Below are 16,537 nucleotides of genomic sequence, written 5' to 3'. Positions count from 1 at the left end.
AATCCTCCGATGGCCCATTGCTGGCCCTGGGTGGTCGCCAAGTGTGACACCCCACAAGTGGGACAGGCACTCCCCCTGAGTGCCCTGCCACTCAGGCCTGCCCCGTGGCCTGCATTCTCCTTCCGCAGGTCGTCATGATCCATCCGTTGGATCTGTTGGAAACGGCACTGGAGGACTTCTGCTTAAGATGGAGGAACAGGAGAAGTGCAGGCAGGCAGGGGAGACGCGAAATACCACACAATGCACACTTCGACCAGAGCTGAAGACTGTGAGGAGGAAGAGAAGCAGGAGGGAGTGAAGACTTCCAACAATCATACACTCAGCCAGGATCAGGTTACAGCCAGTGACCAACAGGAGCAAAACCACTGGGAAGGGATTTTCCACTCACAACAGCCTTGCACAATCAAAACATACCTGAGACCTGGCGGCGAAAACAATAGGGACAAGCTGAGTGGCTCCTAAACAACTTCAAGCACTCTCCACAGCCTCCCCTCCCCCACCTGCCAGCACCAGAAACACCACTTGGGATCTCAGCGTGCCACGGGTTCCAAGTCAGCCCTTCCCACACAGCATCCATGGTGCACAGGCCCCAGAGCTACAAACAGGGAACCCGCTTCACACTAGGTGTCAGTGAGACTGAAGAAACTCACCCCCAAAAGGTAAGTGGGCTGTTTTACACTGCAGCGACACCTACCCCAAAGCCAGGTATCTAGGCCTGCACTGGAAGTGCTAACTGGGCCTTCCTTACCAGGGCGGATGATGCTGAGGAATCCCAGGGGAAAAGAGGGAAACCACGTCCCATTAAGGCAAAACCACTGACTTGTTAGTTCTGATGCCTGTTTAGTCATCTTTGCCATTTTCAAATAAGTTACGTGTTACAATCAACACTTGTCACCTTGATATTAACGTAGGATGCCTCTTTATTTTATTTTGGGGGAGCAGGGTCTTACTCCAGCCTACACTGACCTGGAACTCATGGCAGCCCAGGATCCTCAGCCTCTCAAATGATCAGATTAGGGGCTTGAGCCACCATGCTCAGCCACCTTATGACCTTTGGTTTTCACTGTTTGTTTTAAACCTGACTCATACATAAATATGTCATGCTAGTTTTGTTTGTATTTGTATAGTTTCAGGGGTTTGTTTTTTTTTTCAGTGTTTTTCTCTACCCAGACTACTTCTGGGATGTCTCCACTACACATCTCATTCACAACTTGTTTACTTTCCTTCTCTTTCAAAGTTCTTGAGTGCACTCTTCTTGTTACCTCTCCTCTTTATTCTCCATAACTACAACCTTCCAATAGTCTCAAGAGTCTCAGAAGCCTTTGAAAATTGTGGAAACCAACAGTGACACAACTTCCCTACCCCAGATACTTGTGCCAGCTCCATTTTCTTTCATACGTACTAGTTCCCACACTAACTACACTGCTCCCATGAAAATGTTTTGAGATGCAAAAATTTCTGCACAAGAATACAAAAAAAAACACAAAAAAATGAAGACAACATAATTCCTCCAAAAGTCATAATCCAATAGCAATGACCTAAAATGAGTATGAATTAGATAAAATGTCACACAGAAAATTTAAAAGAATAAAAATACATATGCTCAATTAAATCAAAGCAATCAAAGAACAAAGCAAACTTCTGAAGGAGAACACAGGAAGTCAACTTAATGAAATAAGGAGGTCAATACAAGATATGGATAAGAAAATAGAAATAGGGCTGGAGAGATGGCTTAGCGGTTAAGCGCTTGCCTGTGAAGCCTAAGGATCCTGGTTCAAGGCTCGATTCCCCAGGTCCCACGTTAGCCAGATGCTCAAGGGGGCGCACGCGTCTGGAGTTCATTTGCAGAGGCTGGAAGCCCTGACGTGCCCATTTTCTCTCTCTCTCTCCTCTATCTGTCTTTCTCTCTGTGTCTGTCACTCTCAAATAAATAAATAATTAATTTAAAAAAAAAAGAAAATAGAAATAATGCAGAAACACTAATCTGAAATACTTGAAATTAAATATAGAGCAAGTAAAATCAAAAGTTAAAACTCTGGGGCTGGAGGGATAGCTTAACAGTTAAGGTGTTTGCTTGCAAAGCCTAAGGACCCAGGTTTGATTCCCCAGGACCCACATTAGCCAAATGCACAAGGGAGCGCATGTGTCTGGAGTTCATTTGCCATATCACCATGCATGCCCGCATACCCACGAGTATGTGCGTGTGCACACACACACAACACACAACACATACACACTAGACTGCCATATCACTGTGTATGCACGCATACACACGAGCATGCACACACACACACACTAGACTGCCATATCATCGTGTATGCACGCATACCCACGAGCGTGCACACACACACACACACACACACACACTAGACTGCCATATCACCATGTATGCACGCATACCCACGAGCGTGCACACACACACACACACACACACACACACTAGACTGCCATATCACCATGCATGCACGCATACCCACGAGCGTGCACACACACACACACACACTAGACTGCCATATCACTGTGTATGCACGCATACCCACGAGCATGCACACACACACACTAGACTGCCATATCACCAGGTATGCACGCATACCCACGAGTGTGCATACACACAGCAGTAATCTAAGATTTCAAAACATTTCCAAGTGACACTTGTCGCAGAGCGCTCAGCATAGACAATTTCGTGGTTCTTCCTCTGAGAGCTCTTTGAATTTGATACATCAGGGAAATGATGAATTTAATCACTATTCAAATGCACATACTTACAGCTACACACCTACATTTTGTACTCCAGTTGGCATAGTTGGTCTAGATAATTTCAACGGTCTGGGGATAGCATTTCCTAGCCTCTGGACATATTTAGGTAATGTTCAATCCTACACAGAGAAGATATGTGTAATTACAATGAGGCAGTAACATCCAGCTCTACACTTGGTTCAGACATTGTAGAAAAAGAAATAACATTTTAGATTTTAATTACTTTTTCCTGAAAATAATTTGTTAAAAATAATCTGCTTTCCAATTTTCTCCCACCAAAATGGACATTTTGAGACAGCTCCCTACTGGTAGAATCATGTCTTTTTATGTGTTGGACTGGTGGTTATAAGGGCCAAATAGGTTTAAGCGAAGATAGGGAATGAAAAATGTTATCTCCCCCACCATCTCACAAGTCAGGACTGCTCCTGTCTCTTGGATTTCCAGAAGCATGTGACCCCTGGGTGTTTGTGTACAAGATCCCAAGACCTTATTCATTCAAAGGACTCCTGGCCCCCTGCCCACAGCTTCCAGCAACAGGGCAGAGCCAGCAGGGAGTGGGGCATTTGTTCTATCTCTTCCACTCACAGTTGAATCACTTCTTTCTTAACTTCCAGACTCAAGTTCTATGAAATGGACATGGAGACAGGTCTGTTTATGCAGAAACAATTATTTTAAGTCCCATTAAATGGTTTGCACAATCTGTTGTGAAGTGTGTGACTAGTCAGAAAACAAGACCCCTGCCGGCTCTAGGTGGGGAAGGCTCTAGCAGTTTCAGCATTTCAGCAGGTACTTCCCGGGTGGGACGACTCTGAGGGACCGGTCAGACTCTGGCCTAGCAATCTGCGCTAACCCATGACTCCTAGACATCTCTCTAATGCAAGCATCTCTCCAGCTCTCCCCTCAGTGCCCTCTTGTGAGCACAGGGACCCTGTAACCCCTTGAGCTACCCTGTCTGCCTTGATGGCCCTTCTACTCATGCAGGGACCAAGCCATTAGGTTAAATCCCACACTCTGTCCCTCTGCTTCCTTCTTGATTCGTACAGTTCCTCGCCCAATCAAGCCAAAGGGCACCCCTTGGTTTCTGTCACTTGGAACGTTCACAGTCAGGGGCTTACTTACTGATTCCTACAGATATTTTACTTTCTGTCCCTATTTATTATTTTTTAAATAGATTTTTATTTATTTACCTGAGCAAGAGAGAAAAAGTATGGGTATACTGATGCATGCACCACTCTGCATCTGGCTTTATGGGGGTATTGGGGAATCAAACCAGGCTGTCAAACCTTGCAAGCAAATGCCTTTAGCTGCCAAACAAACTCTCCAGCCCCTCACTTGTTCAGTTCCTTCCATGTGACCAGGAGAATTATTCTGGAACACACACTAGAAACACTGTACCAGGTCAATCTCTAAAGGTCCCTGGTCAGAGATTCTGGCTCTCAGGCTTGTCTGGGCATTGAAGCCATGCAGGGAATTAAATAATTTGTTAGTATTAATGTTTCTTTCCTACTTGGAAGCTAACAAACTTAGGATGGGTAGATCCAGGAAACTAAAGACAGGTTATTCTATCTGTAGAAAAGGATGAGGAACCCTGTAATCTAGCGTTGCCAAGGCTCAAAGGCATGCCTACAAATTGGCCTCATACTCTTTCCAGCTGCTGCAGCCTCTGCCCTTCACAAAAGGTTGGCTCCACCAGGACTCAAGACATCAACTCTTCTCACTACATAGGAGGCTTGATAAAAGAAGCCTGCCACGTTCCTCCTCAGAGCTGCTGACGTAGTCGTTGGTGTGGGAGGTACAGGTGGTCCTGCTGAGGGGGATCCCACTGAGGTCACAGCGCAAAGGGCACGTGCCCTGTCCATGGTAATGGGAATCCTGGCAACAAACCTTCTGTGCAAGAGAAACACCTGTTCAGGGAGGTAAATTTGAATAACAGAATTGCTCTTTTCAGAGCCCCGCTCATTCCCACTGGCCCAGTCACGCTGAACCTCCCACTGACCCAGTCACCCTGAACCTCCCACTGACCCAGACACTGCAAAACCTCCCACTGACCCAGTCACTGCCGAACCTCCCACTGACCCAGTCATGCTCAACCTCCCACTGACCCAGTCACTGCTGGACCTCCCAATGACCCAGACACTGCTGAACCTCCCACTGACCCAGACACTGCTGAACCTCCCACTGACCCAGTCACTGCCGAACCTCCCACTGACCCAGTCACTGCCGAACCTCCCACTGACCCAGTCACTGCCGAACCTCCCACTGACCCAGTCACTGCAAAACCTCCCACTGACCCAGTCACTGCTGAACCTCCCACTGACCCAGTCACTGCCGAACCTCCCACTGACCCAGTCACTGCTGAACCTCCCACTGACCCAGACACTGCTGGACCTCCCACTGACCCAGTCACTGCTGGACCTCCCACTGACCCAGTCACTGCTGAACTTCCCACTGACCCAGACACTGCTGGACCTCCCACTGACCCAGTCACTGCTGAACCTCCCACTGACCCAGTCACTGCTGAACCTCCCACTGACCCAGTCACTGCCGAACCTCCCACTGACCCAGACACTGCTGGACCTCCCACTGACCCAGTCACTGCTGAACCTCCCACTGACCCAGTCACTGCCGAACCTCCCACTGACCCAGACACTGCCGAACCTCCCACTGACCCAGTCACTACCGAACCTCCCACTGACACAGTCATGCTCAACCTCCCACTGACCCAGTCACTGCTGAACCTCCCACTGACCCAGTCATGCTCAACCTCCCACTGACCTTCACCAGACAAAGAGTATGATGACTCCCCTGATTGGACAGAAGGCAAATGATCATTGCGTGTGAACTGATGACTGGATCAAAATGTTACTTCTCCATATCCCAATTTAGTCATTTTAAAGATCAAATGAATCTTTAGTAGAAAATCCTGGAAACCCAATGACAAAAAAATTTACTGACAACCCATTTTTGGACCCATCTCTGTTTCAGGTATGTTTACTTCTGCATTTTTCACTTTTCAGTGGTCAACCTGCCATTAGGTCTTATATAAAATCTCCACATAACAGAGAGCTCTTTTCTCTCCAATTTTTCTTTATAGTAAAGTTTGCTTCCCCCTTGTAATAAGCCTTTTCTCTAACTTGCTTTCTGTCTGTAATAGAGTTTCTCCTTTAAACCTCACCCTCCTTGTCCTTAAGATTCATTCTTCAAATTCTTTGAGACAAAGAACTCAAAGCCTGTGACTTGGTGGAGCTTTGCTGAGCACTGAGAGTCTGGCACCCAGTTCTTGAGCTGAGCCCACGAAAGAACTGCGATAATCTTTCCAACCACAAAGAGACCCATTTCCTTACCGGAGACCATAGCCCACAAAAATCTCCTCTGCCTTTCGTCTTTCAAATCCTTGCCCCTGCTCTTGAAGAAATGCAGCAGTAAATCAAATGATGAGCACATAGCACCTTCTGGCCATGACTGTTACCTACAAGGAGACTCCCAGATTTTCCTGACACCATTTATTGAGAAGATACCGTTCTACATTTCTACACTTTTGCTGGCTATAAGTGTGATTTATTTTTGTCTCCTACTTCACTGCATTGGTCTATGCGCCCACCACAGTTTTACGCTGTTTTGGTTTCTGTAGTCCTGTCGCACGTTTTGAGGTCAGGCTGTGTAAGAGTCCTCTCCACTATCTGGAAGGTGCTCATGCTAGAAAAGTGCATTCCTTTCTGGGATGCCCATGTTCTGTCACTTCCCCTACTCCTCTGCAGGGCCTACCATGTAGAGAGACAGAGAACAGCGGGTGGGGACATTCCTTCCTCTGTGCCTGCCCCCAGCCAACACCCAACGTCCACGGACAAGGGGTTAAAAGACTCATGTCCTCCATCACTGGCTCTCATTCACACCTTTAGTCAGAGAAAGACCAAAAGCCTCCACCCATAATAAATGATATTTGTGAGCTTCCACACAGCTCCAAGATTGCCGTACATATCACTGCAAAACCCAAATCCACCAAAGATTGTACAAGACTTGATTACAGTTTTTATTTCAAAGACTGCAGTTTAATAATTAGACTGCCATGCTCAAGTTACCTGTGTTTGATTTTTCTTCCTCACTGCAATTCATTTGTTCCAATTCACATGTAATTTTAACTTTTCTTCTAATCCAGTTTAATATTATGTTAATGTATAAGATATTAACATATTTCTGATACTCAAAACTCTGCAAGACATCAAAAATTAACCCCTTCTCTAGTCTGTCACACAATTCATCATATGCCTTTGATTAACCTTTTTCATTGTTTCTTGCTTAATGCTTTGTCTTTGCTTTCTGCATTGTTGGTTTGGGACAAAACTTATATACATACACACACACACACATATCCCCTTCTTTAGCTAATCAGGTAAAATGACAGGCAAGTTTTACCTCATGGAGTTAGAGGCTTCAATCCATTACTGGTTTAACCCATAGCTGTACGGTTCTACCATGGCAGAAAGATGGGGTGGAGCAGGCTGCTCACCTCACAGCAACAGAGAAGCAAGGAACAAAAGAAAGATAGCATGGCACAACCCAATATCTCTCTCACATGGCATGCAACCAGTGACCTCAGTTCCTTCCTTCAGTTTCCACCTTCTGAGGGTTCCACCACCTTCCAATACTTCCACAGTCAGTCTGCCATGCAGATGCCCATGTGCTGGGCCTCCAGGGGACATTCTGCAGCCAAAGTATAGCCCACTATACATGCTCTTTAATACTTTGCTGCTTTGACTAGCACTATTTTGTTTATGCAGTTATGTTGCCTGGGAGGCTTGTGCTGATATTATTTTCCCAGTTTTATTGAGATGTAATCTGCAAATCAAAACAGAATGTATTAAAGATATACAATATGATATTGCTATTTATGGGTACATCAGGAAATGACCATCACCATCAAGCTAATTAGCATACCCATCAACTCAGATCAATAAGGTTGTGCTGTGTGTGCATGAATGTACTCTGAGCAAATTGCAAGGGCAAGATACAGGATTATTACCCACAGTCACCATGCTGGACATCTGGATGCACAGCTTACTTACATAATGGTTTGTAGAGCTAAGGCATACTGCAAAGTTTATACTGCTTTAACTACATATAGTTTCACATTTTAAAATTTTTTTTAATTTATTTATTTGAGAACGACAGACACAGAGAGAAAGACAGATAGAGGGAGAGAGAGAGAATGGGCACGCCAGGGCTTCCAGCCTCTGCAAACGAACTCCAGATGCGTGCGCCCCCTTGTGCATCTGGCTAACATGGGACCTGGGGAACCGAGCCTCGAACCGGGGTCCTTAGGCTTCACAGGCAAGCGCTTAACCGCTAAGCCATCTCTGCAGCCCTAGTTTCACATTTTATAGTGTGCTGGAATTACTACACTACAGGTATTGCATTTCCCACTGACTGAAAAGTGAATGGTAGCTTTCAGACTGGCTAATGAGCATGAGGGCCCTTAGTGCCATAGTGAAGTAACACTTGAATACAATCTTACATGAACACTAGAACATATTGATAATGCAACATGAAATTTGTATACTACTGAATATAATTGTCAGACTCAGCTAGTGTCCCTTTATTTCTTCTTTGTCACTGATTTGACCATGGGTCTTGGGGCTGTTGCAGACCTTTAACAAGGATGAACAGGGAAGTCCCTTGATGATAGCAGTTGTAATGGAAAACTGGACAAGAAGAACCTAAGTCATTTTTAACATCACTGGACAAATGAATCTATTTTGGCTATTACCTCCTTCTTAGGGGAGAAAAAGTCCTCTCACTTTTCTTTTTTAAGTCTTGAAGCTAATATCACCACCATCAAGACCAGTCCTGCTTACAGCAAGTGCACTGATCATGCCCTGTGGAGGCCCTGATCTCAGTGAACAGCAGCATTATAGGTAGTTGTGGTTTGTGGGTGGAGCTACAGCCCAGAGGAGAACCAGTGGTCTCCCTGCCCTGTGAACACAAGCAACCATGTTCTACTTAGCTAGGTGGAGCCAGTTATTAAGGGAGACTACACGGAGGTAACTGTTTCTGCAGTCACTGTATATTCTTATCAAAACAGAAGAGGAGGAGGAGGGTGAGAAATCAAAATAAAAGGAAAAAAGCTTCTTAGCAAACTGTTGAGATTTAACTTGAGAACCACCAAAATAGTATATATGGCTACTGCTAAGACACAGAGGCATGAGTGTCCTTTGAGAAGCCCACACGCATGCTGTGAAGGATGCCTAACTCTTCACTGAGCACCCTTCTAGCTTTACGAAACTCCAACTCTGCCTCATACAGTCTTGTCCTCTAATTCTTCTCTGCAGCCAAGTAAAGGAGCCAGCATTACCTAAGCAGAGGTCCCTAAAAGTCTAAAGAAACCCTTCAGGCTGCTGTTGGGCATGCTGGGCATAAGATGGCCAGGATTCTAGGAGACATGACAGCATCCCTATAAAGGGACATGAGGACAAAACGTATGTGGACATAAGCTGACCTTCAGAACCTCAGCCTACAGATCCCCATATTTTCCACATGCATTTCTCTCCAACCCAGCATGCTGCTTTTCATAACATCTTTGTCATCTGTGAATTTATTAGTTTTTGTATTTACTTAGTGATAATAAGCTTCTCTTTATTCCTTCTTTGTTATTTTTTATGCATTACATTCAAACCTGGATTGCAGTGGTGGGAATTCCTTGGGAAATAACTCCAGGAAAACTGGCTCTGATTGTTTCTGCTTAGAATTCTTTTGCCAGCACCAACTCCCTTGATCGTGCTTTGAAAATACATTGTAAAACAAAGGATACGCTTTTCACATGGCAATGTTAAGGAACATTAACTCTGCCATCCTCTGAAAATTCCCTCAGTATTCAGGCAATGGGGTCCCCTGTTGTCTCCCATGAGAACAGCTGAAAAAGATCATGAAATAGTTTTATTTAAGAAAGTAGTTTTGCAATTCCAAGAATCACTAAATGTCATGAGTCAGCATGTTAAATGGACTCAGAACACAGTCCCTGAGAAGCGATTTTTCTTTAGTCCCTAGTTGACTGTGTTAGGTCAATGCGGGTGAACTGGACTTAAATAAGCAGGAAAAAAAGGACAAAGGAAATGGTATTTAAAGTTTTGGGAAAACATGCCCTATAGAGTGAGGAGGTAAAGAAGGGAAGCGGGACGCTACAGTACAGAATTTGGAGAACTACCTAGTGAAAGTTTACCCATTATGCTACTCACGGAGAGCCCAGTGAAGAGTCTGAGTGCCAGACTCAGGGCTGTGTCTGGAAGATGCTGGGTCAGTTCAAGTGCACATTTGAGGAGGACAGAAAGGAGGGCATGAAGATGCAATGAAGGCTTTAGTAGTGCTCTAGGAAAAGTACAGCATGGTTACAAGTAGGACATCTATAAGCAAAAAAGAAATAAATTGAACCAGATTCAAGTCAGACTAAAGACAAGCATGATGAGTGAAAGGATGGAGTTATACGAAGAAAGGCTGGGCTGAAGCTAAAGTTTTCAACATCAGTATCTCAAAACGGGGCACCATTTACTTCGATAGGGACCATGATGAAAGCTAAGACATTTACAGTGGAGGATAAGTCCATTTTGAACTATTTCACTGGTAAAATTTATAGAAACAGCTGGAAGTTTGGCCCAATGGCTCATGAGAGAGCTTAGGTGGTAAATGTATATTCATCAGTTATCAGTCATGAGATGGAAGCAAGAGCTTAAGTCAAGAAAGGCAGGACTGACCTGGAGAGAGTCTGCAGCATGAGGAGGGTGGCCATGTAGAGCCAGTAATACAAGGACACTGTGAGCCAGATGGGCTGAAAATGGACAGAAGATGGGGAGGGCTGGCAAAATTAACAACCAGAATTTCACACACCCAAAGAAAAGAAGTTTGATGAAGGAAAAGAGTTGTAAATCCAGAAGTTGGGTGTGAAATAAAATGAGTACATAACGAACAGGTTGCTTTCCTTTGAGGAAGCTTTCTGTTGTGTGTTGATACACCCATGGGGAGATTGGACTCAGTAATCATGGGGATCAGGGGCACATCACATGTGGATAGACCTCTTCAGTGCATGTACACAAACGTCTCCCCATGTGTCATGTGTCTGTGACAAATGCCTTGGTTTCTGACCTGTGCTGTTATTGAAAGGATGTGGAGGAAGCTTTAGGAGGTGGGCTTAGTAGGGAAGCTAAGTCACTGCGCACATATACTTGAAGGAAATAGTCGAATCCTGACCCCTTTCTCTCTTTCTCTCTTCCTCCTCTCTCTTCTCTTCTCTCTCTCTCTCTCTTCACTTCCTGTCCATCCTGAGGTGAACAGGCCTTTTGTGCTCCATGTTCCCACCATGAAGTTTGCTGTGTTACCACATCCCCAAAGCTACAGAATCAAGAAAATCTCTGAATAAGTGGGCTAAAATAAGCCTCTTTTTTTCTTATTAGATTGATTAACTCAGATATTTTGTCATAGTAATAGGGAGCTAAGTAGTGTACTATTCCAGAATATTAGTTGAAAGTTCAGATAGGGAGCTACAGAGATGGCTCAAAAGTTAAGGCACTTTTGTGCAAAACCTGAAAGTCTTAGTTCAATTCCCCAGTACCTACGTAAGGCCAGATGCACAAAGTGATGGATGTGTTTGGAGTTAATCTGCAATGGCAAAAGGCCCTAGCACCCCTCTCTCCCTCTCTCTCTCTCTGTCTCTCTCTCATTCTTCTTGCAAATAAATAATTAAAATATTTAAAAGCTCATACAAAAGTAAAAAGAAGTGCCGGGCGTGGTGGTGCACGCCTTTAATCTCAGCACTCAGGAGGCAGAGGTAGGACAATTGACGTGAGTTCGAGGCCACCCTGAGACTCCATAATGAATTCCAGGTCAGCCTGGGCTAGAGTGAGACCCTATCCTGAAAAACCAAAAAAAAAAAAGAAAAGTAAGTGAACAGAGACCAAAGATGCCAACACAACAGAGTGAATCACAATCCTATGCAATATGCCCAAGTCTAACTTGAGAGAATTTTCTTATTCATTATCTACATATGTTCTTTAAAAATAATTCCCAAAGATTATTCCATCATCCTCAGGAATTCTTGAACTAGCCAATAACTTTTCCTTTTCTTTTTCACCCAGGGATATTTCTCATATAGTCATGGTGTATGAGCTTTTAACATGCTGCTTCTTTGTAACATTGCATATAAAATGCTTAGTTATCTTAATTCTTTTTTTTAAATTTTTTTTTTTTATTTGAGAGCGACAGACTCAGAGAGAAAGACAGATAGAGGGAGAGAGAGAGAATGGGCGCACCAGGGCTTCCAGCCACTGCAAACGAACTCCAGACGCGTGCGCCCCCTTGTGCATCTGGCTAACGTGGGACCTGGGGAACTGAGCCTCAAACCGGGGTCCTTAGGCTTCACAGGCAAGCGCTTAACTGCTAAGCCATCTCTCCAGCCCTCTTAATTCTTAATTGACAATAATTATATATATTCATAGGTACAATGTAATATCTTTTTTCTTTTTGGTTTTTCGAGTTAGGGTCTCACTCTAGCCTAAACTGACCTGGAATTCACTATGTACTCTCAGGGTAGCCTCTATCTCACAGTGATTCTCCTACCTCTGCCTCCCAAGTGCTGGGATTAAAGGCGTGCACCACCACTGCTGACTTAAAATGTTTTTAATCAGTGACAGTTTCAATTTCTCAGCAGTATTTTAGATTTATGACTCATTTCAATACATACTATCCTTCATATCAAAATACCTCATTCTTGTTTCCCTTGCTGGTCCTTTGTTCACTCACAAAAAACATCTGATGAAAAGTCACTATTTGTTTATTCAGTCTTACAGGTAGATTCAGCAGACTTTTCTCCATAAAGTGACTCTATTTTTAGAGTTTGTGACCAAATGTGGCCACCTGAAAATAAAAACACGGGGTGCTTGCGGAGGGCGTGGGGAGGATGAGGACTGCCGTACCCTGGGCCGACGGTGACCAGCCAACTGGTTCCACAGCTTTAGCTGCCCAGGCGGGTTCTCTCACCTACGTGATGGGGTACTTTAGAGCTGTGGTCAGACATTTTAGATAAACTAGGGCTGGGACCACAAATTATTAAGTGCAACATGTCTGTTGATGATCATCTAATGTCCGATGGCAGGAAATTGTTTCTTACAAACAGTGTCCTTGAGAAGAGAATGATATGTATCACACCCAGGGAACTTTTCTGACAAAGCCGTACATCAAGTACGTGGGTGCACTTCAGTCAGCCAAGGTCATTCAGCTTATAATGAAACCTTTGTCTTCACTTCTCCCGATCAGAACTACTGTTTTAACACTGAAATGGAACTGAAGAACAGATGAAGGGTATTTTTGTAACTTTTCAGACTAAGGCCATTTTTGTGATCAACAAGTCAAACTAGAATGAGTTATTTTGACATGAAGAATTCTTGATTAGTGGTTATTACTCATTCTTTATGTTTAGAGGCATTTGTATTTATATTGTAAATTTTGAATTTCAAAATTACAAAGTGCAATATCCGCAATGCAACAAGTACATTAAAATTACACAATGCTATATTATCAGCTAAACATACTTTGAATATTATGCAGTAATATGGATAGGAAAACCACATGTAAAGCAAAGATTTCTACAGAAATCATATAATAGTTATACATTATTTCATTATTTAGTTGTGCCATTTGTCATTTTGATTATTATCTACTTCTAAGTCTTCAAGCCTACTCCAAGTTGCAATATATATATGTATGTATATATGGAGAGAGATACACACACACACACACACACACACACACGTATGTATATATGTAGTAGACAAGGAAGGAGACTTCTAGCACACCCGCGGGTGGTCAGGGGAACATTGCAGAAGAGAGGCAGAAGGAATAGAAGACTCAGACTGGGAGGTGCATACTGTAAAGCATTGTCTACCTCACAGTGACTTACTTGTGCATTCATAACCCCACTGAGGAGGGGCCTCAGTGGAATGGGGGCAGGGAAGACACAAAACTATAACACAAATATGACCAATTTGAAATATGTTCATATATTGAAGTTCTACTAAATATTGAAGTCATCATTAAAATTAAATTTGAAGAAAACAGTTAACCTCAGTCTCATGAACCAGTATGCAAGTAGGATAATATACAGATTCTGGTTTATTGTGGGGAATTAACAAGAATTCAGGTAAGGCAATGTCCGAATTCCAGTTCACTACAGCACTGTGAATCTGTATGTTTATGAGGTAGCAGAGGAATTCCAGTTCATGATAGCACTATGTACAAGTATGCATTTAAGTTTGCATACTAAATCAGGTCTTCTTGCACTTTGAATTACTATGAATGTGTGGCAGTATATATATTTCAGTTCACTACTGAACTCTGAATCAGTCTGCATGGAAGATTTTTTTTTTAAATTTTTTATTTATTTATTTGAGAGCGACAGACACAGAGAGAAAGACAGATAGAGGGAGAGAGAGAGAATGGGCGCGCCAGGGCCTCCAGCCTCTGCAAACGAACTCCAGATGCGTGCGCCCCCTTGTGCATCTGGCTAACGTGGGACCTGGGGAACCGAGCCTCGAACCGGGGTCCTTAGGCTTCACAGGCAAGCGCTTAACCACTAAGCCATCTCTCCAGCCCCATGGAAGATTTTAACCATATTCTTTTTCACAATTTTATTAATGAGCAATAGTGTTTATAGCAGCATATGAATCCCAGACCACATTAGCACATTGTGCACTACAGGCAGTATGCCAGTTTCAATTCAGTGTGGAGGAATGAACCAAGTTTCATGTGAGGTAGTGTCCAAATTCCAGTTCATTATGGTGCTATGAATCTGTGTGTAATGTGGCATACGATTTTTGGTTCATATTAACACAATGTGCCAGTATGAATATAAGTTAACACTCACCTTACAATTCACTCCTTCACTGTGAGCAATGTAAGATATTGTCTAGTTCTAGGTCAAAACAGCACTATGAACCATCACACAGTTGACAAATTCCAGCTCATTGTGGCAAACCTGTAGTTTACAAATTCCAGTTCACACTGCTTTATGAACCAGTTTCTATGTAAGGTTATATGCAAATTCCAGATCACAATGGCACTGTGAAGCAGTATGCACTAAATGTAGCAAACCAATACAAATTCTTTGTGCCGTGAACCAGTGTGAATGTAGTATACCAATTCCTGTTCACATGATATTGTGAACTTGTAAACATGTAGTTAATATAGAAACTTCAATTCACATTGTCACAAACTAGAATTCAGGAAAGACCATATACAATTTCTAGCTCCCTTTGGCACTAATAACCAATATGCATGTAAGCAAATATAAAAGCTGCCAGTTAACATTGGCACTATGACCCAGAACACATGTAGTGTACTAATTCTAATTCAATGCTGAGTTCAACTATATGTTTGTAAGAGGGTTGAGAAAGTCCAATTGGCTTCAGCACTATGAGCCAATATACAAGTAAGACAGTGTACAAATTCCTGTTCACTGTGGCAGAGTGAACCAGAAATCAAGTAAAGTAGCATATGAATGCTAGTTCACAAAAGCACTACATATCAGTGCACATTAAGGTATTGTTCACAATACATTTCTCTTCTACACAGTGTAAGACGTGATCTAAGCTCCAGCGCACTACACACTGTGAACCCCATGCACGTAAGGTAGTATGCTTGCTCCATCACTCTGCTGTCTTGACAAGCTGTGTAAATGTAAGGCAGTTTAGAAATTCCAGTAACCCCCCAATGCATGACCCATACACCTCAACAAGGAGGGGCCAAGGGAGGGGGGAGGACAGGGAGGAGGCTAAAATGGTACCAACTTGACTGTATTCACTGAGTACAAAACTAATTAATAAAAAAAAATTAAAAACAAATTCCAGTACACTGTGCCTGTGAGATGGTAGTTTAGAAATCGAGGACTACTGTGGTATGATGTCTGTAAGGTTGTGTACAAATTCCGGATTACAATGACACTGTGAAACAGCATGCATTTAAGGCAGCAAACCAACATGAATTCTCTACATGCTAATGGTGACATCCTGGAATTCAAGTACTTTCTTCCAGTTCATAGTATCACAGGGCACTGTTATTGACATAAAATAATGCATGAATTCTGACTCATAGTGAACCAGAATTCACATATCCAACATGAAATCTGTTTCACTTGCAACACTGTCTTGGAATTGGTATACTGCCTTGCATTCATATTTGTACATAGTGCTAATCTGAACTGGAATTTATATATCACCTTAAATAAATAAAAACACACACACATATATAGACATGTTCATAATATGGTAGTGAATTGAAATTCAGGTACTACCTTAACAAATTTTTGATTTCTTCTGCCAGAGTAAACAGGAATTTGTATAATATCTTACTTACATAATGGTTTGTAGAGCTAAGGCATACTGCAAAGTTTATACTGCTTTAACTACATATAGTTTCACATTTTATAGTGTGCTGGAATTACTACACTACAGGTGTTGCATTTCCCACTGAGAAGTGAATGGGAGCTTTCAGACTGGCTAATGAGCATGAGGGCCCTTAGTGCCATAGTGAAGTAACACTTGAATACGATCTTACATGAACACTAGAACATACTGATGATGCAGCATGAAATTTGTATACTACTGAATATAATTGTCAGTTCATAAAACATTGTTAAGAGGTATTTGTATATTTACATAAATTCTGGCTCACAGCAAAGCATTGCACTGAAAGATGGATACTAACATAGGCACACTTGCATAGTGTGCAACTGTGAAATGGATTT

General features: G+C 43.0%; 1 protein-coding gene across 1 annotated transcript; it reads left to right on the top strand.

Annotated features, from left to right (window-relative positions):
- Positions 1–575: 575 nt before the first annotated feature.
- On the top strand, positions 576–5,531 carry LOC123455360 (platelet glycoprotein Ib alpha chain-like). Its single transcript, XM_045136157.1, has 3 exons — positions 576–659; positions 2,725–2,863; positions 4,864–5,531. The coding sequence occupies exons 1-3, from the start codon at positions 576–578 to the stop codon at positions 5,529–5,531; spliced, it is 891 nt and encodes a 296-aa protein (XP_044992092.1).
- The last annotated feature ends 11,006 nt before the right edge of the window (positions 5,532–16,537 follow it).

The sequence above is a fragment of the Jaculus jaculus genome, chromosome 16, assembly GCF_020740685.1.
Source record: "Jaculus jaculus isolate mJacJac1 chromosome 16, mJacJac1.mat.Y.cur, whole genome shotgun sequence".
NCBI lineage: Eukaryota > Metazoa > Chordata > Mammalia > Rodentia > Dipodidae > Jaculus > Jaculus jaculus.
The sequence above is the reverse complement of the archived record's forward strand: the minus strand, read 5'-3'. Positions and strand labels throughout refer to the sequence as shown.

Bases quoted from the DNA above. Each gene is read 5' to 3' on its own strand.
- LOC123455360 (XM_045136157.1), top strand. From the start codon at position 576: ATGGTGCACAGGCCCCAGAGCTACAAACAGGGAACCCGCTTCACACTA. The intron at 660-2,724 runs GTAAGTGGGCTG...TTGATACATCAG, and splicing joins AAGAAACTCACCCCCAAAAG to GGAAATGATGAATTTAATCA. The intron at 2,864-4,863 runs GTAATGTTCAAT...CCACTGACCCAG, and splicing joins TAGCCTCTGGACATATTTAG to TCACTGCTGGACCTCCCAAT.